The sequence below is a fragment of the Urocampus carinirostris genome, chromosome 19 (genome assembly GCF_059441175.1).
Source record: "Urocampus carinirostris isolate Australia breed hairy pipefish chromosome 19, RoL_Ucar_1.0, whole genome shotgun sequence".
NCBI classification, from domain to species: domain Eukaryota; kingdom Metazoa; phylum Chordata; class Actinopteri; order Syngnathiformes; family Syngnathidae; genus Urocampus; species Urocampus carinirostris.
This window is the reverse complement of record NC_142367.1, coordinates 13,174,905-13,199,213: the sequence shown is the minus strand read 5'-3', so window position 1 is coordinate 13,199,213 and position 24,309 is coordinate 13,174,905. Positions and strand designations below refer to the sequence as shown.

Genomic DNA, 24,309 nt, shown 5'->3' with positions numbered 1-24,309 from the left:
CACTTCAGTACCTTAAATGAATGAATGAAAACTTTATTTCGAACATGAAAATAAAAACAGGACAAAAACAATGACTCAACAACGGAAATAATGTTAACGTAATATGTTCGAAAAGGGGTAGTAAGAAGCAGACGCTTATTTTCCCCACCCCTTCATCTTCCCTATTAATCACATTTTACAGATAGCTCCTCTTTTGTGTCTAAATATAACAAAATCTCACGGATATACATATTACATAGGTCAGATATCAATAATTGTAATGATAGCAATAGTCACATATTTTATACACTAATTATCGTAGTACCCATCTATTAACGTTATAATGCTACTAGTCACGAAATATCATTGTGACAACAATTATAATAACAATAACAGCAATAATAACAGTTATGATATAATAATAGTAACATTAACAACAAGGTTAACTTCAGTTGTAAACGCAGTATTTCCAATCTCTCACATCACTCATACCCTATTTTCTTCATCTCTGTATTCTGCCAATCTTGTTTTTTTGTATCTGGATTTGAACAGGTGAATATTAGGACATTGTTTGATCTCGTCTTGTAAATTGTTCCAAAGATTGACTCTGCACACAGACACACACATACACTTTTCCTGGTGGCTCTCACCTTTGGGATTATGGATTTACTACAGCAGTTTAAGTTATAATTTCCCTCTTTCCGAATGAATATTTTTTGGATGTTTTGTGGCACCATGCTTTTGTTGACCTTAAATAACAGTTGTGAAATGAAAAGTTTTATTAAATCATCCAATTTTAATAATTTGGACTGCAAGAATAAAATCTTAGTATGATCTCTATACCCTAACCTGTGTATGGTTCTAATTGCACGTTTTTGGAGGATAAAAAGGGGCTGTAGTCAACTTTTGTTATTATTGCCCCAGACCTCTGCACAATATGTTAAGTATGGCAGAACTAGAGAACAATATAATAAATACAATGCATTATAGTTAACCCCCTCGGATGGGTCTGGCCTTGATGCGGCGAGGGGGCTTGCGTGTTCCAGTGACCCTGGAGAGCGATACCGTCGGGTGCTTGCTCCTGGTAGGGTCACCCATGGCGGGCCGGTCTCCGGGGTAGGTTCCAGACAAACAAAGACCCCAGCGTGTCGGTACGCTGTGAGGTGGCAGCCCCACCAACCGACTATCCTGCGGAGGGCTAACAACTCACCCAGGAGAAAACCCCCTTTGTTACGAAACTGACTAGAGAAAGAAGCCGGACTGACCAACACGGTAACGGACCCCAGCCTGCCCCCGACCAACGAGTACGGATCGACCTTCGTCGTAAGACCCGTGTCGCCACCTGGAATGTCCAGACACTCCTTCGCCCCGGAGCTGCCACCCTGCTGTCCCGAGAGCTCTGTCGCTATAACATCACCCTGGCAGGGCTCTGTGAAGTACGATGGCAAGGCAATGGTGAAACAACAGCTGGCAACCATTGCTACATCTGGAGTGGCCCCGAGAGTCGGACCGGCCTTTACGGTGTGGCTCTCGCCATTCCAAAAGCCCTCCGGAGGTCCCTCATCAGCTGGACACCAATAAGCGACAGACTACTGTCTGCTCGCTTCCTCCACCATCACGGCAAGATGACAGTGATCGTCGCCTACGCCCCCACTGATGTCGCTGATGAGGATGCGAAGGACGCGTTCTTTGACCAACTCCACCAGGCTGTCGACCAAGCCCCACCACACGATGTCACCATCATCCTCACTGATGCCAACGCCACTCTATCCAGCAATGATCGGCCCCCCGGCTCACCTGTCGGCACCACCTTCGTTGACAGCACAACAAACGACAATGGCAACCGCCTCCTCCTCCTCTGCCACCAAAACAACCTTTGTGTTGCTGACACCTGGTTTCCCCGGAAATGCATCCATCACTGGACGTGGTACAGCCCAGATGGCAGAACCAGGAAGGCATTGGACCACATCCTGATATCACGACGCTGGAAGTCGTTTGTAACCAACTGCCGGGTGTTCAGAGGAGCACAGCTTGGCAACACAGACCATCGTCTGCTGGTGGCCCAGCTCAAGCTAAAGCTCCGAGCCAACCAGCACAAGACTCTGCCTCGCCCCGACTCCTCCCGACTCAGCGACCCCAACATCGCCAGAGACTTCAGTTGCTCCATCCGCCGCACTCTCGATGCCCTGGCTCCTGACAAGCTGACAGACTGGGCGGCCTTCAAGGAAAGTGTCCTCCAGTCTGCTCACAATGTCCTCGGACGCCCGCGATCCTCCCCGAGAAAGCTCTGGATATCAGAGAGGACACTAAACATCATAGACCAGCGGCGTGAGTCCCGGCTCCGAGGCGACCTCACGGAGTATCGGAGACTGAACCGCCTGCGCAATGTGGCCATTGCTGAAGATAGGGAGAGGTTTTGGCAGGCAGAAGCCCAACAGCTTGAGTCCGCGGCCAACAACAACAACATGAGCCGCGTATTCAGTCTACTACGCCAAGCCCGTAGCGGCCCACACATAAAGACAGCCCTGGTAAAAGACTCAGACGGCAACCTCATCATGACAGAAGCCAACTGTCTCGCGGGCTGGAAGGAGCACTTTAGCCTCCTCTTGCAGCACAGCACCATCCCGGCTGATCCCACCCTCCTAGTGGCTGCAAACACAGCACCTCCTAGCGACGCCTGCTGCACAGACCCTGTAACACCCGAGGAAGTGAGAGCTGCTCTGAAGAAGCTGAACACAAAGAAAGCCCCCGGCATCTGTGCCATTACCGGCGAGATGCTCAAGGCCGGCGGTGATGGCATGGTGGAGTGGCTAACCTGCCTATTCAACCAGGTGTGGGAATCGGAGCAGCTGCCCACCGACTGGACCAGAGGAGTCATCATGCCCTTCTGGAAATGCAAGGGTGACAGGCTTGTCTGTGGAAATCACAGAGGTATAACCTTACTCTCCATCCCGGGCAAGGTCTTTACCAGGATCTTGCTCAGCCGTGCCCTTCCAGCAATCAGAAGCTGCCGCCGTCCCCAGCAGGCTGGCTTTATGCCCAACCGCTCCACAACGGACCACATCTCTGCCGTCCGTTTGCTGATAGAGAAGACCCGTGAATTCCGTAAAGATCGCCATCTATATATCGGATTCATTGATCTGAAGGCCGCCTTTGACACCGTCTGCCACTCTTCACTGTGGAACATCCTCCAAGCTCTCGGAGCACCACCCAAGATCATAGCCCTGTTCAAGCTACTCTACAGCAATGCAGAGAGCTGTGTCCGTATCGACGGCATTGATTCCGACTGGTTTACTATCTCCAGCGGCGTTCGTCAAGGCTGCGTGGCCGCTCCCGACCTTTTTAATTGCATCATCGACCATCTGATGTTCAGGGTTAGTGAGCGCATCCCCGGAGTGTCTTTCGGCAACTACCACCTGACTGACCTGGAGTATGCTGACGACACCATCATGCTCAGCACTTCCTACAGACAGCTGAAAGACGCTCTGGGCATTTACAGCGAAGAGGCAGCGCGGCTTGGTCTCCAAGTGAGTTGGACGAAAACCAAGTTCATGTATGTTGGTGATGGACCAGATCCACCTCCCATCCAAATTGGTAGCGACATCGTAGAGCCTGTCAAGAGCTTTGTGTATCTGGGGTCCATGGTGACACACAATGGGGACCTAAAACCAGAGATTCTCCGCAGAAGAGCCCTGGCAGCATCTGCTCTGCAGTCTCTCTGGAAACCACTCTGGCGGCACCAGACCATCGCACGCAAGACGAAGCTCCGCATTTACAACCTCACCGTACTCTCTATCCTGCTTTATGGCTCAGAAACATGGCCCCTGAACGACACCCTGGCCACAACGCCGCACCCGCTGGTTTGGCCATGTCCTTCGTCTACCACCAGACCATCCGACACGAGCCATTCTCCAGTTTGACCCAAAGGCAGCAGGCTGGAGACGACCACGAGGGAAATCCCGCACTCGATGGCTCGACGTCGTTGCGGGCGACCTCCAACAACACGGAGTTGCTGTAGAGGATGCAGAACAGCTGGCACAAGACCGCCAGCATTGGAAAAACCTGGTTCATCTGGTCGGCTCAACGCACAGGGACGGGACCCCCCGACCTTCGCTGGAGCAATAATCAATCAATCAATCATTATAGTTAAAAGGAATTTGGCTTAATTAATGATTGAAATGCTTTTAGATACCTTAATTTGTATGTGTCTGAAGTGTGTTTACCAGCTTAATTTATTGTCTATTATGACCCCTAAAAACTCAATTTCTGATACAGTGTCTATTGAAGCACCATCCATTTTTACTTTATGAAGCAATAGAGAGGAGATACAACCAGTTTTTAAGAAGGAAAAAAAACAAAATCAAGCGGTACACATCCCTGTGGAATGCGACTGATTTTCACCAGACTCTCCAGCGCCTCGCGTATACTGCATTATGTAGAGGTAGAGAGGAGACACGACCAAGCTGTACTACTACATTCTAAGAAATTCTAATTATGATAGGGGATAGAAATGCTAATCTTTCTGACAACTAGTGTTGACTGAAAATTATAGGGTGTCATCAAGTGACTAATTTTCAGCACTTTTTTTAATTGGGTTGATAACTGTGACATCATATTTGGCTGTTATAATGTGTGCCTAATAATATTATCTGCTGTTGAATATGAATAAAAACACTGTTCATGAGATAAACGTAACTGTCCTAATTCTGCATTTTCGGAGTGCCTGCTTCATCGCCAGCCCCAAACAAAGCAACTTAAATCTGCATGGATGCAAAAAGTATGTTTATATAATTTATAAACAAGCCCTAAGTGACACAACACGGTTAATGCCAAAGGACGGCAGCCGAGATGAGGTTACGCAACACCGCCATGGGTAAGCAAACAAACATGGGCTCCTGATTAAAATTTGACAAGTAAAATATATTAAATCAGTTTGCACCAATCACAGTTTTTTAAACAGCTTGTCAGCTAAAAGCATTATTACCGGTAATTATGTTAAAGCAACCCCATTTTAATGCCCTCAATTGCTCGAATGCTGCTATGTGATACAATATTATAAATTGTAATTATTTTTAATTGAGATATGGAGAAAAAGTTAACTTTCTGCTCCTTTTCAGTCTCATTGATGATGTTTTTGGCTTCATTGTTATTGTTCGAATAAATTTTGCGTCAAATGAAAAAAATGGAATCTCTTACAAACACCCGCAAAAAGTAAGTGAGGGAGAGTAAAAATGATAAGGAAGGTGTTGTATCTCCTTCAGTGAAAAGCAGCATCATTGATTGGCCCAAAGCTGCTTTGTGAACACGGAATCAATCATCCCATTATAACTACTCATCAATCAATATTAGCGTCGGCTCTCGCAATCGATGGAGTGGAGTGATCATCCATTGATTGTCAGACGCTACTGGGAGGCAGAATTGGATAATAGCTGGCGTTTTCTTTTGAGTCGGTATCGGCAGAGTCTGGCCTTCTTGGCATGGAGTTTGCGATAGGGACTTACAGCCCGACGAATACATTAAGGCAAAGGGATACAGCGCCCCCAACTTACGAGGTTTCTACTTTAAGATGGTTTTCGGCATTTTCCCTACAATATGATATGAAAAACTTTGTAGCGTGCCCCAAAACTTATGAAATTGTAACATTAAGAATTTTAATGCCTTTTAATATGAAATTTAAGGCAAAGTCGACACAAAACGCACAATTGAAACAACAAAAATCTATATTTTTAAATCAAATCACATTTTGGTCCAGTTAAAAACATTCCATCTAAAAAACAAAGCATTCTCTGGAGTCTTAAACATGGAAAAAAAATGAAAAAGATATTTAGAGTATATAATGGACCCTCAGTCGAAATTGGAAGATAACTCTTAATTCCAAAGAACTCTTTTGCTATATTCATAAAGCATTTTTTTTTCACTAAAACGTTTTAGTTCAAACAAATATCATATTAAGGTGTTCACAAACTTAAAAATTTTAAAATTGGAATCAAGACATTTTAATGCCTTATTTTTAGAATAAAGAATTGAATGCTTTTTAAGAATTATTCAAAGATCCGCGGGGACCCTGTCTAAGATGCCTGTGTTGGTTGACATGATATAAAATACTCGCCTGCTATTCGTTTGCGTCACAGCATCATGAAAAAGCAGATATGCTAGACTAATCTGATGAAATGATCTGCATTTATATAGCGCTTTTCAAGTCAATGACTTCCCAAAGCGCTTTACAGTGTGCTTTACATTTCCCAATAGCGGCCTTGTATTGCAGCCATGTAAGACGCTAACCTGCTTATTGGGGGTATTAGGGGTTCAGTGTCTTACCCAAGGACACTTCGACATGTAACACGGACGAGCCGGGATTCCAACTGGGATTCCTTGATCCCAAGACGAGCGCTCTACCTCCTGAGCTACTGCCACCCCAATCTCCCTGCTACAATGCCAAAATCTTTCTCTTTGTTTGATAATGAATCTTGAGTAACGAACCGAATTATCCAATACCATGAACAAAGGACACAAATTCCAACCCTTGTTAAGTTGCAAGGCTGCAACTAACAATCGGGACTGTCATTAAAAAAGGGATGCGACTAATTCAAGGAAATCATCTGAGGGTATTATAATCCTCGCAGGAGGAAGTTTCAAAATCCGTTTCAGTTTTTATCTGCCTCCTCTTCCACCCTCTGCATCGGCCTGCTACTCCACTGTACCAACCCAAGTCACACTAAAAGGTAAATCATATTTCTTTTTTCCTTTCACATGTGAATAGTATTATTCAACAATATGTACGTATATTACACATAATTAGTACTTATTTAGTACATATTTCCTTGTTATATTAATGTTTTACCTGGCTTTACCTAATTATCATAGATGTATTAATTTTCACTATGGAGTCCCCGCCTCAGAACAGATTGATGTAGAATCCTGGAGGTCTACGGCAAATAAGTGAGGATAATGACAAGGAAACACACAAAACACTACCTAGCATACTTTTTAAACAAGCAACCAGATTAAATTGGGTCATACAATACTTATTTCTATTTATCAGTCGATGCTGTGTTTCTAACCTTCATTGGGACCGTGCCATTTATCATGTAAATGCAATTCTGCTCCAGGTGTTTAATCAAATGCTATCTTACGGCAGGGGAGTAATTACGACTGAGCTAACTCCCCATCTTCCTTATTTTCTCCTCTCGTAGCGCTCGTGGTGAATCGCCCCTAAACCCCGTCACCCTGCTTTCTCTTCTCCGCCCATCCCTCCCTTTTCATCTTTTCTCCAGTCTATTTTAATCTCTTGTGGAGGCACTAAAGAGGCTTAAAGGCAACCCCCCCCATCATCTATTCATCTAACTCAATTTTGCTAAATGGAAAGAGGAGAGAAGATGGGGGCCCTTATCGGCGTTACTTAACAAGGCGATGTCTCAAGGCGACTGATGGTCGCTCTGCATGCATCTTTCACCCGACCGATTCTGGCTTGCTTTCACGATTCATCGAGGGGAAAAAATATTCTCCGACGTTCACTGACGTACCTGCAGCAGTGGCGTGTGCACGTGCGAGACGATGTGAGGCAAGCGCCTCCATTCGCGGATGGCCAGGCTGGAGGCCATCTCCACCAGTCTCTCGATGAAGTTGAGCTGCTGCTCCTCGGGGTGACAGATGGCCAGGTAACCGCGGTGCATGTTCACCTTCCAGGCCATTTCTTTGGGACAGCTCAACTCCACCTGAAAAAAAAAAAATTGTCTATCAAAAATCTCAGGGAGCCTTCAAAGTCAAACATTTTTTTGAAATTGACACTGTGCAGTAATTCACAACTGAAAGCCTTGGCTAAGCATTTGCACTCAAAGAAGACATACTACAGAAGGCTGAAGGACAAAACTTGGCAAAATTCCAAAGCCTACTTTCATATTTTCTTGCGTCAGCGAGAAAAAAAATCCAGCCAGCGACACGACATGAAAGCTTCTGTTAATCCCTGTGAGTGACAACAAAAAGTCAAGGGAATTGGATACACCTGGAGCAGTTGAATGAGCAAATAGCTGGAGTTGGTCAGAGCGGGTTCAGGTGGCTAAGTTTAAATACTAGTGGAAAAAAAATACTTAAAAAGCCACTACAACATTGCAAGAGCAAACATCCAGACCATGCCTCATGGATCTTTGCGAGGTTTAGCGTTTAATGAAGGATGAAGAACAGCTAACGAAAACAATAGTGGCAAGCTTGAGCTAAAAAGTGGCTAGAGAAGGTTACTGTGGGGAAAAAAATGTAGAAGATGCCTGAATCAGAGCACTCGGCGACCGCTAAATGAGTACTAGCAGCAACCCATGGCTTCATGACTGGCTAGAGAAGGAAACCGTGGACAAAGCAGAAAACGCCTAAATGACGGGATTCGGCAACTCTGTATGCAGGGCTCAGCTGGGGAAGGTAAGCACCACTGGGACGAGCTATCGTTGTAGTAGTAAGATGGCTGCCAAACATGTTGGCTTCTTCAAAGGGCGTCTCAAATTGTGTAATACAATTTCTAAACCTAAACTAATGTTTGAGATTTTACCTACATGTCTGCTTATTATTTGAATCAATAGTTAAATGAATGTGGTATTTTTACAGCACCAGGAGTAGCTATATAATAGAAATTGGGGTTTTAACGTGCAAATTCAAAACTTAACACTGACTGAAAAGGGAGTGAAGAAGGACCGCTCTGTTTTTTTGCATCGGTTTGCCAGAAAATTAACGTGATTGGTCAAAGCACTTATCAGGGGTGACGCTTGATGAATGTCCCCCGGACAGGGACGGCCTTATCGAGAGCCCGTTTAATTGAAAGCCGGGCGTTTGGATTCTACTTCTGAGCTCGCCGGGAAAAGCCTCGCTCCTCTCCGCCACCATAAAACAAATCAGCCCGCAGCAGATGCCGAGGTAATTATTCACACGTCGAGGCGTCGTAAATATTAGAAGCTAAAAGAGCGGAAGGTAGGAAGTAAATGGATGAACAAGCGGAGAGGAACTCTGAGGTGGGCAATTTGAAGGTATTAAATTGTGAAAGGGAATCGCCATTTCCATTTGCTGGGAGGTCAAAAGATTTGCTGCCTGAAATAAACAATTTTGACAGATTAAAAAAAAAACATAACTGAGAGTCATCGATTGAGCCCAGGAAATCATTTGCTGCTCTCTACCCAGTCGAAATAATGTTGCTAATGTGATTGCAATGTTTTTCCAATACACTTACAACATATTCTGCAAGTGCTACCTTTCAAACATCGCCTATCCATTCTAATATCCTTTCGTAAATATTTTCTATCTAACTATCTAGTCTTTTAATATGTTTACTGCCCTTCTAATCTTGTTGTCAACAGTCTACATTACGCCGTTATCAATGACAATAAGGACAGTTCTATCAAAAGAACATCTCTATTTCAAATTAAAAGAAAAAGGTCGAAAAAAAATCATGAATTTATTTTGGGAAAATATATTTGATTTTGCCATAGCGCCCACCCAAAAAGGAACCAGGTAAAAGTTAACACCGGGAAGAAGAAAGTGATGTAGTGGAGTTGGTGTTGCCATCCAGACAATTTAATTAGGTGTCGCCTTAGGACACGGCGACTCAATGGATTGGTTCCAAAGTCTCCTTGAAAAGAGCAAAGTAGGATTATTTGTTACACGTCTGGGAGTATCAAACACTTCCCATCCGTCTACGCTTCCTCTTAGCAAACATGCGGCCCATAAATTAACAACCGGTGAAGCTTTACGACGAGCCCCTCGCTTTTTCGTGCAGGTTACGTTCCAAAAAGAACCCGTGAGAGGTGAAATCCTGCAGTAGAAACCTTTATATTCTTACAATTATTATTAGATTATGGGTTTTAGCGGTCCCCGTGCCTAAGTAGGGTTATATCTCAAAGATGCCAATCTGCTGTCATATAAAAAGCTGGTCTGCTACAGGTTTACGATGATCTATTGGCTAAACTACCTCCCACAATGTCCTTTTCTTCATTTAGCTCAGAATCCTATGTGCTTTGCAAAGACTGCCCCTCAGAGGTAAAGTATTTTTTTTCAAACTGAATTTATTCGCTATGGGTCCTGAGGCTTGCATTGATGCTAAAGGGAGAAGCAAAATGCGATAATCTTCAAAACAAAGCTTGCGGTTCTCAAGAAATACGAAGAAGGCACACAAATCAATCCCCTCCCTGATCTACACAGCCGTAACCAACAAATAATCTGGACTTTTGTTTCTTTTGGTCTTTGTTGTCTTGCAATGACGTCACAACCCTAAGGGATATGAGGTCAAAGCAGTCTACCTTGAGAATTAATTTTTCAGGATCTGTGACGCGTGGAATAATATGGAACATAGCAGCATGATTGTGGTGAGGAACACAACACGTTCTGTGCCTAATAGGAAAAAAAGATTCCTTCAAATCAGGGAATGACTCTAAGGGCATGACAATCCTAGCAAGTGGAAATCTGAAGATTATTTTTAATTTGAATCTGCCGTCTCCTCCCGCCACTGCATCCTACAGATACTGTCAGGATGTATCGTAAAAAACAACGAAAAAAATCCTTCGCATGTATACTTATTTATATTGTTATTTAATCATATATACACGTGTATTACACAGGAAGTCTACTTTATACTAATTTGATATTTTAATGTTTTTATCCCAGGTACCTGGGGTTCGGGGCCAATTACCATAGGTTCCTTTTCCCCGCTATAAAGTCAAGTCATGTTTATTCGTTTAGCCCCTCATCACAAATCGCCTCAAAGGGCTGCACGAACCACTATTATTACACCATCCCCTGATGTAAAACATACATGAGGGCAAGGAAAAACTCAACAACCTCAACATGAGGAAAATGAGAAGGGACTGCACATGAGGTAATCCCCTTCTAGGATGACCAAACTGCAATAGATGTTGCAATAACGAATAATACACAGATTTAAACATTTCCACTGAGGTTGTAGATCAAATCACAGGGGGACGAGCATTCCACAGCACTGGGGTCCGAATGGAGAACGCTCTCGAACCTGCGGATATCTTCTTGGCTCTTGGGATGACTAGTAGACGAGGTCTGAATTGTGGTCAGATGTGACCAAAATAGAACTATATGGTCATAATCCCACTAAGCGTGTTTGGAGGAAGAAGAATGAAGAGTACAATCCGAAGAACACCGTCCTTACTGTTGAAAATGGGGATGGTAGCATCATGCTTTAGGGGTGTTTTTCTGCACATGGGACAGGACGAGTGCACTGCATTAAAGAAAGGATGACTGAGGCCGTGTATTTTAAGATTTAGGGGAACAATTTCACTTTGTGCTCCCCATCTCAGAACGGATGATTGTCATAACCCGAAGGTCCAGTGTACTCCCTTAGTGGTCGTGGAGCGACCACACCCTCAAGTCATTTAATCATATTTTTGAAAGGTCTTTGCAAGGATATAAAACAGCGCTCAGTTCTAGTTATAAAATGAAAAAAGGTACAATTGAGTCATTGGTTTACCAGGTTCAAAGTTAAATGTTTGGCACCATTTGTGATTTTCTTAGTGGGGGACTTTTGATTATATCTCATTCATCCACCAGGCTATTTACTCTAAGTGTGCAACTTGAGCGGGCTAAACTGACAGAGTCACGGAGTACGCCTCACCTGCACCAGAGCCTCCTTCATGGCAGTCCAATTGGAAACCCTCCAAGCACATTCCAGCACTAAATAAGGGTTGGAATGGGCTTTAGATTGGCCATATTCCGTCAAAGGTTCCCACTGGTTCAATTCCTTGGAACAGCTGGACATGGAAAAAACAAAGAAAATGTTGGCTCAGTTTTCGAATCATGATAAAAATAGAAAACAATAAATATAGCAGGGAAAAATCATTTGTATCTGAAAGGACGATGAGACTGTGTCAAACTAATTTCACGAATCCATCTAAATGAGGTGGGTGAACAGTATTTCTTTTCATCTTTTTACAACGTACGTACATATATATATATATATATATATATATATATATATATATATATATATATATATATATATATATATATATATGCATTTATCTAGTGATTTATCTAATAGAATATTGACTCAATCATAATAATGGCCAAATATGAAGACACAGCTATTGCCCAAATACAAAAATTCAAAAATGTCACTTGATTAGACGTCACTTGTTAGACAGATTCTAAGCAATAATTTCCCACATTGGAATATATTTTAATTTTCTACAAAAGTAGTCGCTAAGATAATGCCACTTGATAAGAACGACTGATATATTGGCCAAGGCATGCGTGCATTTCAGTATTGGACCACGTGTACAATGTTAAGAGGTGAGGTATTTTCACATTGATCGATTTATTGAGCCCTAGTCTCTCCTCTTTATGGAGACACATTTACCTGAGCTGTATGATGTAATTGTTATTTGAAATAAAGACATAATAATAATTTAGTGTGTGTTTGTTTATTTTTTCTAAATATAGAATGCAATTTAAAAAAACATGTAATAGCCATCGGTTAGCAGTATTGGTCTCCAGAAGCAGGATTATATTGGATGGTGGTATTGAGAGGAAAAACAGGAATTGTGCAGGCTTAGTTATTACCTATTATCATTTAAGTTAAAAATGCATTCCTGATATATATTGACTGCACCTATGTAAATATTCCATGATTTAAACTTATTTTTTACCGTATCCAGTGGTCTTCCCATAGCTGGTACTCTGGGAAAATGGCTGGGGACACATTGCTCCTGTCATGCTCTTTTCTAGCCTTTTCCATCGCTTTCTCGTAGCTTTCCTGGGCCTGAAGACATATTTAAGTAAAACTTCAGAGAAGATGCGCAAAGTGTTGTTTAAAAACATGCTTCCTTTTCTCACCTGTTCAAAGAAGCCATGCTGCTCGTAAGCAATGCCCGTGGCAGTTTCAGGGAACTTGCATCTCTTCTGCCACAGACCCGCCCACATATCCTCTTCTTGAAGCAGGGAGTACAGCTCGGCCAGAGAGTCTAAAATCTCCTATAAAAATATTGTTTGAAAAAAAGTTCAGGCACTCAAGCTCTATAACAAGGAGAGAATCCTTAACACCTCACCTGTTGAGGCGGCGTGATGCTCTCTTGCTCATAGAGCTCGGCGCTTTGCTTGGGTTTGCCGTGTAGGCTGAGACCCTTTTCGAAGGCCTGCTGCTCCAGCATGAGAGTGGAGCGAAGCCAAAGGTTGTGCGTCTTGCCCAGGTACTTGAGCACGCAAGGGCGGATAGGGATGGGGGGCACGCACTGGGACATGGCCTCCACGAAGCAGTTGAGGGCACTGGGTTGACAATCTCTCTGGGCTTGGTGGCTGCCGCTGCACAGGAAAGGGCTCATTTCTCCGGATAATGCCTGAGGTGGAAAGCAGGTTTACTTCAGTGGTGTGTTACAAAAATAGAAAGAGCTGAATATTGACTATGTAGGATATTTTAGTGCCCAGCAGTCACCCCTCCCAATTGTGATTTTCTAGGTAATTTGATTTCGAACTGGCATGATCGCTCATTGTTTGACTCTGCCTATTTGAACCCTACTTCTCATAATTACACCCTGGTTATAACATAATAACATATCAACTCTATTTTTAGAAATACATACCAAACTGTTAGCCCTTTGCGCTGATTGCTAAAAAAAGTAGCTCTGAGCTTTGAAAGGGTGACTATTTAGTATTTGTAAAATGTTTTAGTCGGTATGCAATAATAGCATTAACCATTAATAAACAAAAAAAAATATTCATTGTAATAAGGAATGCATCATTTATCGTCAAAATATTCTAAAGCATTGATGAAAACAGTTCAAATTTTTAGTATTCATTAGTCTTTCACAATTTACTCGCCCTTTAATTATTGACCATTTTAACTTGCAGTATGAAACTTAAAGAGACGGTGTGTATTAATTAGCGCCTCTGAGAGTAAAGAAAAAATAAAAATCACAGGAAAAAAAACATGCATTGAAATAAAAGCAAAAATACATGAACTATCATAAGGTTGGTTGGGTTGGATCCCTCAACCACACAGTTCATAGGGGCATCATTTCCTGTGGTGTGTCTTGAGCAAGTACAGCCTGGTGACGCCCTCTCCAGCCAACATATGTTTTCACCCGGTCTGGGAACGGGACCTTTCGCGTTTAGGCAAAAGAGCTAACCACTGACTACGAAAACGTACATGTGAAGTTTTTTTCGAAAAATCACATGTGGAGACATTTTTATTTAGTTAATATAACATGAACCTCTGTTGAACATCGACCATTTTACTTGAAGGATCAAACTTAAAGGTTAGGTGCGTATTCTTTAGCGCCTCCATTTGATAAAACGGTATCAATATTAACAATAAGACAAAATACATTTGAGTATCATATCAGTCAAGAAATTTAAATTTATTTGACTTAACATGGGCCTCACCTAGTGGGGACTAACATAGTTGTCCGCCATCTTGCTGCTATTGGTACCCATGCTCACTAGCAATAGGACATTGAAAAAGAACTACTTCTGGTCCGCATGGTCTTGTTTTTTGTTTTGTGAAAATGTCATTTTGAGGAAATGCAATATCCATGTTCAGGGCAAGAACCCTCACACCCGCAGCAAGAAAATGAGTTGCCCAGACAGCACATCAACACAGATAAATGACGCACTGCCGCCGACTTTAATTTGCAGTGCCTGGCATTGCATATTTAATGCCTGGATGGTCACTTTAATTAAGCAAGTAATAACGAAGACCAATTGATCAGCAAATTCCTTCCTGAGATAAAGAGGCACTTGCATCCGGCGTGATGGGAAGCCAACGCGGGATAAACACATGACACACCCGTGACTTGGAAGACGAAAGGAAAAAGCATTAGGATTCAAACGACTGAATCGCTCCGATACTGAAGAGCTCAATCACTTCAAATCAAGGCCTTTCAACCCCTCTCCAAATTCTCCATATTCATTTGGATATTAGTTCAGCTCATTAAAGCTTTCCTTCCTCAGCATCTCATTTCCATATTTCGCATAAATGAATCTTCTCTTGTTAAGTAGTGTCACAAGAGTTGAGATGGCCCCGACCAAGGTCATATTTGTGTGACCATGTGGTGTGTTTGAGTCCCTTTGCAAGACATTTTCTTATTTCATAATTTGCCAATAATAAAAGGTCATCAATGACTTGGCCAAATCTTGTAGTGTCCATTACCCAGTGTTTACAGTAATCTATGCATGCTTAACACAATACAGTTGAAAAACGACTTAACTCACCATTAGAATTACATTGACAATGATATTAGGTCATCAATGCCTTGGTAAGATCTTACAGTTAAATCACCCTAAATTTAAGAGTAATCCAAGTACCGGAATAGAATCCATCCATCCATTGTCTTCTGCTTATTTGTCGTCGACTCGCGGGGGCAGCAGCCTTAACAAGGAAGCCCAGGCGTCCCCATCCCCAGCCACTTCCGTCAGCTCAACCGGCGGGATCCCGAGGCGTTCCCAGCCCAGCCTAGAGACATAGTCTCTCCAGCGTATCCTGGGTCGCCTCCCGCCGGTGAGACATGCGCAGAACACCTCACGAGGGAGGCGCCCAGGAAGCATCCTTATCAGATGCCCGAGCCACCTCAACTGGCTCCTCTCAATGCGGAGGAGCAGTGGCTCTACATAGAGTCCCTACCGGATGACTGAAGTTCTCACCTTATTTCTAAGGGAGAGCCTAGCCACCCTGAGGAAGAAACCCATTTCGGCCACTTGTATCTGGGATCGTGTTCTTTCGGGCATAACCCACAGTTCATGACCATAGGGGAGGGTAGAAACGTAGCTCGACCGGTAGACCGAGAGCTTTGCCTTTCGGCTCGGCTCCCTCTTCACCACGACGGACCGATACAGGGTCCGAATGATGGCAGACGCTGCACCGACCCGTCTGTCGATCTCTCGTCCGGTATAGAATGAAATACAAATTTAAAAAAATCGCCTTAACTTACCCTATAATTCACTATATATAGCACCATATACGCTATATACACACTGTAGCTTTCACTATTTATAACTTTTCTTTCTTAACATCTTACTTTCATATTTTTCATAAATAAATGCAACCTTGTCAGTAGAGTGTTGATAGCCCAGACTAAGGTCATATGTGACATTTATGTCCTCTGCGAGACGTTTTGGGCTTAATGACTGTTAGGCTTACTTTGCAATGGCCAAATATTACGGTGTCTAGTTATCTATATATACTAAAAAAAATATTAACTCTGTATTGTTCACATCTTAATTTTGTGTGAGATGGTAATATTGACAACGCAAAGATTTAAAGTGGTGATATCTTGTCAATATTTTCTTCACATTGGAACTCCTCTCACAGAATTCTCTGCCCTGTCTCCTGCCTACTAATGTCTTCCAAGTCCCATTGCTGAGCTCACGTTAAATACTCACATGCTGCTGCCTGTCAGAAAGAATTTTCCACAAACGGGGAAAGAGCTGCACCCAGGATCTCTCTGCCAAAGGAGTGGCAATGTGACACAGCTGGACCATAGCATTCAGCAGCGCCCCGGTCTGGAAAAGACTTTTGTTATCAGAAACGTTTCAGCGGAACGGATCCTCTGGCGACTCGCTACCTTGACTTCTCGAAGAGAGTCCAGGAACTTGTCATGGCGGTTTGTCAGCATGTGCAGTTGGTTGCCGGCATCTCTCTCGGCCTGGTCTTTAGTCTTGGGGATGGCCGTTTGGTCACCTGGTGCTAATTCGATGTCAATCTCCACATCCTGCCGGAATAGAATGAGAAACACCATTTGCCTTTCGCTAATTTACGAGAACATGTAAAAAAAAAAAAAAACAATGCAAAAGTAAGTTGCATGCCTAATAGGATAAAGTGGTACCGTAGCCCATAAGGAAGCACTACCCCACTTCATGACATTTTCACTTTATGGTGCGAAATAAGATGTGTTTAAGGCCCCTCCTTATGGCAATTTTTACTTTTGAAAAGAGTAAAAAGAAATAAAAGAAATTAGATATGAAGAAGAAAAAAAAGGACCAAAACCCCATATGGCCCAACCTCACCCAAATCCTAGTCTTAGCGGCCTTAGACAACAAATTGTTTTGAATGTCCAAAGACACGTACAATTCAAACCTTGTGGTGTTCGTGGGTATGTAGAAATTAATCTCTAAGATGCCTGTCTGTTATTGGTTAACGTCATACAAAAGAATTGTGTGCTGTTGGCCGAACTACCTCCTACAATGCTTCTCTCTTCGGATCAGAATACTTTGAGAATCTCATACTTCGCGCGTCAGTAATACAATAATGTATTTTTTATTATTTATTTTGCTATAGGGTCCAAAGACTTGCAGTGATTCTAAGGGAGAAGCAAAACATGATAACCAAGGAAACGGAGCTTGTGAGTATCAAGCAATACCAATACACGCAGGAGGAATTTTAAAAATGCAGTTTCATTTTTCACCCGGCGTCACCGTCTCCTCCCCCTCTCTGATTCACCGACCACTCGACTTCACCAGCTCATCACGTCACACATTAAGTAAATAGGAATGTTTCCTTTCATTGTATACTTATTTATAATGTTATTCAATCAGAGACACATATTACACAATAGTAGTACTTACAATTTACTATTCTGTTTTTATCTGGGGTAACTCGAGTTCCGTAGTTATTAGCTACACATTACGATAGGTTTCTATCCCATGCTATACAGCAATTTCACTTTGTGATCCCCACCTCAGAACTGATTACCGTCAGATCTCGGGGGTCTGTTGTAATTGATGAGAGACAGTGAGTAGCAGACATGTGTGGGTCTCACCTCCTCTTTAGTCTCACTCGCCTCCCTCTCACGGGGCTCCTGCTTCACATGCGTTGCCATGGCGAATGCCGCACGGTCGTGGCTGTCGGCCAGGTTGATGACGTTGGTGATAGATGGAAGCATTGATCCCTGGCAGCTGGTGCCGATGACGGTGTTGCGCTCGCACACCGCCAGAAGTAGCTAACAAGCAAACAAGTGGTAGGTGTACCCCACGCTAAAGACCAATTTGGATTCAAGGCCTTCTAATTGCCGACTCGAACGCCTCCTCGGAAACACGGCTCACCTCGATGCACTGCTTGATCCAAAAGTGGCTGCCCATAGCCTCCCAGTTCTGAGAACAGCAGATGTAGAGGAGGCGCTCGTAGACTCGCCGCTTCATGGAGGCGTCGAACACCTCGAAAAACTTTGCCCGGATGAGTGGCTGAGTGCAGCGGAGACCGGAGAGAAACGCCGGCTCCAACTTTGACGTGATGTCACTTCCTGATAGAGTTTCGTCCCTGAAAAATTGAGTCGATGTTTAATTAAAAGACAGAAAAACAATAATGGTAACGTGGCTAGCGTTTCTGACTGGGATTCTAGCTTACTTATGGGTAAAAAAAAAATAGAATCTATGACCTAAAGCAAGGGTCACCAACCTTTGTGAAGCTGAGTTGTTTTATTATTCAAATTCTGAGGTGAAATTGCTGAAAAATTCTAATTTGGGTTCTGTGTGTGCTTTGAGCACTCTGAAAACTAGCATAATTTTCTACTATTCTAAAGTAAATGTCTCCTTGGTTTTACAAGCCGAAGAATTGAGACTTATACCCCGATGCGACTTATGTTTATGCTTATGTTATCAGTCTTTAAACAAAGTATTCTGATGTGGCTTTCATTTTAAAATCAGAAATCTGCAACAGGGTAGAAACGGCATTCATTTTTTGTCCAAAAAATACATGCAGCCCAGTGACACTTTGAGTAGCAGGGGTCACCAATCTCTTTTGAAGCAGAGAGCTAGTTTTTATTCCTGATTAGCAAAAAGGGCTACGACAGGGGTCGAGGACCTATGGCTTGCGAGCCAGATATGGCTCTTTTCATGAGTACATATGGCTCGGAGATAAAATGCTGCCTGCTCATTAATTCTAGACTTTCCCATGGTCCAAAGTAAAGTTCTCCGTTTGTGGGTAAACCTCAGACATGAGCCTATGAAAGGCGCGACTGAAACCACACAGACGTTTTGATAGTTATGTTATTGTGGTCACGCGATGTTGTCACAAAAGTAAATTGGTTAATTAATTAAAAAAGATAATAGATAAATGTTACTAAATCTTTTTAGTTCAAATAAATATAAATCTTATTAATGTGTTCACATTTTTAAGACTTTCAAAAATTGGATTCAAGACATGTTAATGTCAATTATGGCCTTACTCTTAGAGTAATTAATTCAATGACTTTTAAGACTATTTAAGGATCCACGGGAACCCTGGTTTATAAGGAAACTTATTAACCCCTTAACATGAAATTCGCCTGAAATCTCAATCCAAGATGTACCTAAAGTATATTGAATGCTGTTTTTGAACTGTTTGGAGAATATGGACGGTTTAGGACTCTTTTGAAAGGTGGCACTGAAGTCTTGCTCCAAACTGAAATCATCACTGCAAGTGCTACTAATGTTAAGTAATCTGGGTTAGAACACACAGAAAAAGGTTTTTATTCTTGCCCAAAATATTTTGTATTAAATGCCTGCAGATGAGTGTAGCATGGGCATCTTAGGTGAGACAATAACTTGAAGCCTTACTTGGTACCTTGTCAAATATAATTACTATCTGAAAAACAAAACATTGTATTTTACCCATTTTTGCACATTATTATCAATAAACAAAATCAAACAGCATAACAATCGTACATAATCTCGTTTTCCTCCCCACTGCCAAGAAAAAAAGAAAAACTTTTCAATATTCATAAACAAGCATAAAGCATGACATTTCAGTGACTTGTGCAACGTACAGACACGTCGGAACGTTAAGAGGTTAAATTATGTATCTTCACTGTTGAGACACTTAATGATAAAACCCACAAAACAAACTGTAAACACTCAAAAACGCCAGCCAGGCACACAGAACACTCTGAATGGGTGACGAGTAGAGGTGGCTGGATCTTTGCACACACAGCACCGCTATCCTCTCTCTTACACGCCCTCACTGAGCTGAATGGAAACACCTCTGTGAGCTTTTCGTCTGCAGTATTTTGTGACATTTTTACAAAAGAACTCTGCTTGCAACTTGTTCTGAAATCATTTTTAATGGAAAAAAATGAAGGTCAAAATGAGTCTTAACAATCTTAATTGCGGGAGGGAGACGAGTATAAAGTGGTATATTTGTTGTAGGACACAGGCTCTTGCACTATTATTTCATCAATTTCGTCACACAGTGAAATAAAATGCGCTGGAAATGGTTTCGTCTGAGAGCTTGTTTGGGGGCTTTGCTAAATTTTGTCTTTAAATGTGTTGTATGGCTCTTTCAAAAGTGATTTTGAAAATAAACGACCATTTTTACTGGTATAAATGGCTCCCTTGTGCATGATTCACATAACAATAAAAGAAAGCGCAAAATAAATAATAAATCCTGATAAAAGGAACAAAAAAGGACAAAGCTAGAACATCTGGACATGCTTTCCATTGGCAGCACTCTCTTGATCATTCATTGTTTTGTCGCAGGTGTTTTATTATTCCAATATCATTACCGGCTGTCAATCACAGCTCTACTCCTCGTTTTAAATCTCCCGACCCTGCAGATGGGATTGCAGAGTTACAGGATTCATTTGCTTGATTAAAAAGGGTAATGTACAAAAGTCAAGGCCAAAGTGGAATCTGGATCAATTGCAGTCAACGGAAAAGGCTTAGACTGTTTTGTAAAAGACACTGAGAAACATCCTTATCACAACTATCTTCAGTGCTTGTACAGTAGACCCACGGGAAAGGTTTTGTTGTCGATATCGTTTAGTAGGGAAAATGCTGTAACGGGGGGGCTGAAGAAATCTCTTATTTCACACCATAAAGTGAAAACATCCTATCGCAGGGGTCTACTGCACTATATTTGCACATTTGACATGCATATCCTGTGTCATTTTCTTCCACCATGACCATGCCCGACCTTCATCCTCTATGTCAAAATGGATGCAAGGGCAGCCGAGCTTCTCGGCGGTATGACGGATAGCATCAATTACCTGTAGACGTAATTAACGAGATCCAGGAACTGGGCGTTTAACTCGAGTTCATCAGGGAAACGCTTCTCGATGTAAGTCATCATCTTTACCAACAAGATTGACTTCTCACGGATGTTGGGCATCTAGTTGGAATAGGTGCATCACTTAGTAACATTTTATTATTTGTACATGGCGATATAAGATATTACTCACCTGATTGGCAGCCATCGGCGAATTGTTTTTCACCCACTCTTCCACGATCTTGACGACGGCGCGGAGGATTTTGGGATCGGGAGACTTTTCGATCAATGAGGTGAGAATGACCTGAATGAAATTCTTCCTCATCTCCATGCTCATTACAGAGAGTCGAGTCTTCACCAGATCCAGGCTCAGCATCACCAGCTCGCTTGTGACTGTAAGACGTTTAGAGGACAAGTCTGAGGCGAGGCTTGAAAGGCTGTAGTCACATCCGTTAAGATTTTTAGAGCTTGGCTGTTGAAAAAAAAATCTAGTATTGCATATATTTTTTTGGGCATTTTATTTATTTTAACCTTTGGTTTCTATTCATTTTTCTTGTATTCATTTATGTATGTGTATTTGTTCATTATTTCTAATTTTTATTAAATATTCATAACTACAATTTTTATATGTTGCATTCTCACATTTATTTACTTAATCCATAAATAAAAACTCCCCACGTTTAAATGCCTAACATCCTTTACATTTGTTTTGAAACGTTTTAATGTATTTTTCTGGTATGAATATATGCATATTTTCTTATTATCTTTATTTGTTTTCAATTACATTACAGAACTACATTTTCATTTATTCCTTTCATTATTATTTTTCAAATGCTAAGATTTACTTATTCACTTATTTCCACTATTGGCATTTGTAGGTCTTAAAAGCCAGGTTCAAAGCAATATATTGCGAAAAAAATTCTATTTAGCAGAATTTGTTGAGTCACTTTATTTGTCAATAAAGGTGGACTTTTATAACTGATTCTGGTGACATTATTTACCAGTGCTGGTCTCAGTAACCGCCGGGTTGGCCTGCTGAGGGCTCAGGTGTTCGCGCACCATCTTCTGCAGGGAGCGCATAAACACCGAGATGAGCCGATCGATGTAACTTGCATTGTAACTGCAGGCCGATTTGAGAATCATCAGTGTTCCTGGAAGAGAGAGGAATGTGCAATCATTTGTATGCTGTGCTGGATTTTATTGTAACAGAAGAATGCTGAAATGTGACAAAAGTGAGCGTGTCAAGCCCCCTCTCTCTGTACTACCGCCAAAAAAAGCCACCCCTCGCCCCCCTCCATTACTACTGCTCCCTGGAGCAAATGTTAGAATGTCAGCTTTCTTGGCCAAAAGGATGCATTACCACCACCCCTATGACATAAAGAGACCAAAGGCTTTTTATTGACCACAACTGCTAGTCCTGGGAAATTGGACACATAGCTCAAAGCTTTTGGGCCTCAGTACTCAGAAAGCTGGGAGAAACAAAATGAGAATGTAAGTGCTATTGATTATATATACTTAGATTTTAAATCTAAATTTCGCTGACATTCATAAGGTGAAAAACGATGTCCATTTGGGGAAGTAACCACAGGCTGCAAACATTTATGGATGAAATGTAGGAAGACTTTTAGTTTCTCGTTTCAAAGGAAGATCATGTTGCTCATTTGAATTTAATATATATTTTCTTGTTATTTATGATCTTATTAAGGGGTAATATAAGAGAACTTATACCATACATAAAAAGAACCAAGTTACCCAACATAAACGATAATTTTAGGCATTTCAAGTGGCAGCGTGTCATCATTTGCCACTAAGGGTTGTTGTAGTCGAGAACGGAGCTAAAGCAGGAAAGTAAGGCTGGTGTAAATCAACGTTAGGACCAACAACATACAAAGCGAGCTGGATACACTCGGAGCGGCTGAAAAAAGTGAATAGCTGGAGTTGGTCAGAAGTGGTGCAAGTGGCTAATTTGGCAGCTAGCAGCAGCAGCTACTCAAATGCATGACCAGCTGTGAAAGGCGGTTGACACTGAAGGATAAGGTCCTGCCAACGATAACAGTAGTGGCTAGCAATATCCAGAACCCATGTATCTAACATGAGTGGCTGCAGAAAGAAACAGTGAAAAGGAGTGGACAATGTCTGAATCACATAACTCAGTGCCCACTGAAGAACAAGGCAAGATTCACACAGAGTAGCTAACCATAACAATCAGCGAGCCATAGCCTGCAGCCAAGTGGTTAACAAGAGTGGCTAGAGATGGAAACAGTGGGGAAAAAATTGGACGGTGCATGAATCACAGGACTCACGATTATCATATGCAGTGTATTGTGTGTGTGTGTGTGTATATATATATATATATATATATATATATATATATACATACACACACATATTATTATGTGTGTTATTATTATTATTATATTATTCTTTTTCTACAAAAACAATAAAACATGAGCAAAATAATTTGCCAGAGGTTCATTACAGTCCAACTTGTTATTCCAGGAAAACGATAGTAGATGGAGTTTGGAATGAATGAGTGAATGAATGAATTAATGGTCTTTATTGTCATCATACATAAGTACAAGATTGGAGAATTTGTTCTTCTCATGCAAAGAAGAGGTTCAAATTAAAATGTAATAAGATAAATGTAAAAAACAATATATTCATGCAATATAATAAATATGTGTGAGTTCCTGAGGAGTTTTGCCAGTAGCAACATTCTGAACATTTTACCGGCAAAGACGATAATTTTATCTTTTGCATGTATAAATACATGATCTCACTCGGACTATGTCTTACCAAAGAGCTGCGTGGGGTTGGTGTTACTCGTGGCTTTTTCATAGTTTGTAAGTCCTTCGTAGATGACCTTGCCAACGGCGGCATACAAACACTCCAGCTCCTCATACTTTGATGCCACGTTGGATGTGCCTGGAATGAGATATCGCGCAACAGCGGTTCACTTTCACCTTCACGTCTGAAGCATCTCTGCTAGAATTTCGGACTCAAAGCGTAGGCAGCTTACTGGGTTCGGTGGGAAAGATGCTCATGAGGCGAGAGAGGAGAGAGTGAACAGCACGCAGGACTTTAGTGTTGCCACAGGTCATGCAGGCGGCGATGCCTCTCTGGAGGGGTTTAAAGTGGGCCAGGATGGCGGGGGATTGAAGAACAGTCAGCAGGAAACAGAGAATCTCCAGTCCAGTGCAGATGTTGGAGATGTTGGCTTGAGCTGGCTGCTCCTGAGAGGACAGTCCAAGCATTTATATCTTCAATCAGTTGAATAGAGATAGTGATTTGCGAAGGCATTCAACCCCCTTAAACTTTTCAAACTTTGCCACATGGCACAGCAGCAAACAGGTGACACTTAGAGTGATCAACACAGCCCA

The 24,309-nt window shown here is 42.1% G+C and overlaps 1 protein-coding gene across 2 annotated transcripts in view; it reads right to left on the bottom strand.

The window, feature by feature from the left end:
• Positions 1 to 24,309, bottom strand: part of trrap (transformation/transcription domain-associated protein) — a 103,756-nt gene that overhangs the window by 30,970 nt on the left and 48,477 nt on the right. For both annotated transcript variants that reach the window (XM_088323149.1, XM_088323148.1), the window contains 14 exons: positions 23,949 to 24,162; positions 23,726 to 23,854; positions 21,931 to 22,080; positions 21,123 to 21,322; positions 20,931 to 21,052; positions 18,013 to 18,226; positions 17,730 to 17,909; positions 16,536 to 16,682; positions 16,354 to 16,473; positions 13,026 to 13,313; positions 12,814 to 12,951; positions 12,627 to 12,739; positions 11,594 to 11,729; positions 7,503 to 7,694 (listed from right to left, as the gene is read on the bottom strand). In XM_088323149.1, coding sequence (XP_088179275.1) covers positions 7,503 to 7,694; positions 11,594 to 11,729; positions 12,627 to 12,739; positions 12,814 to 12,951; positions 13,026 to 13,313; positions 16,354 to 16,473; positions 16,536 to 16,682; positions 17,730 to 17,909; positions 18,013 to 18,226; positions 20,931 to 21,052; positions 21,123 to 21,322; positions 21,931 to 22,080; positions 23,726 to 23,854; positions 23,949 to 24,162 — 2,343 coding nt within the window. The remainder of the gene's footprint in view (positions 1 to 7,502; positions 7,695 to 11,593; positions 11,730 to 12,626; positions 12,740 to 12,813; positions 12,952 to 13,025; positions 13,314 to 16,353; positions 16,474 to 16,535; positions 16,683 to 17,729; positions 17,910 to 18,012; positions 18,227 to 20,930; positions 21,053 to 21,122; positions 21,323 to 21,930; positions 22,081 to 23,725; positions 23,855 to 23,948; positions 24,163 to 24,309) is intronic.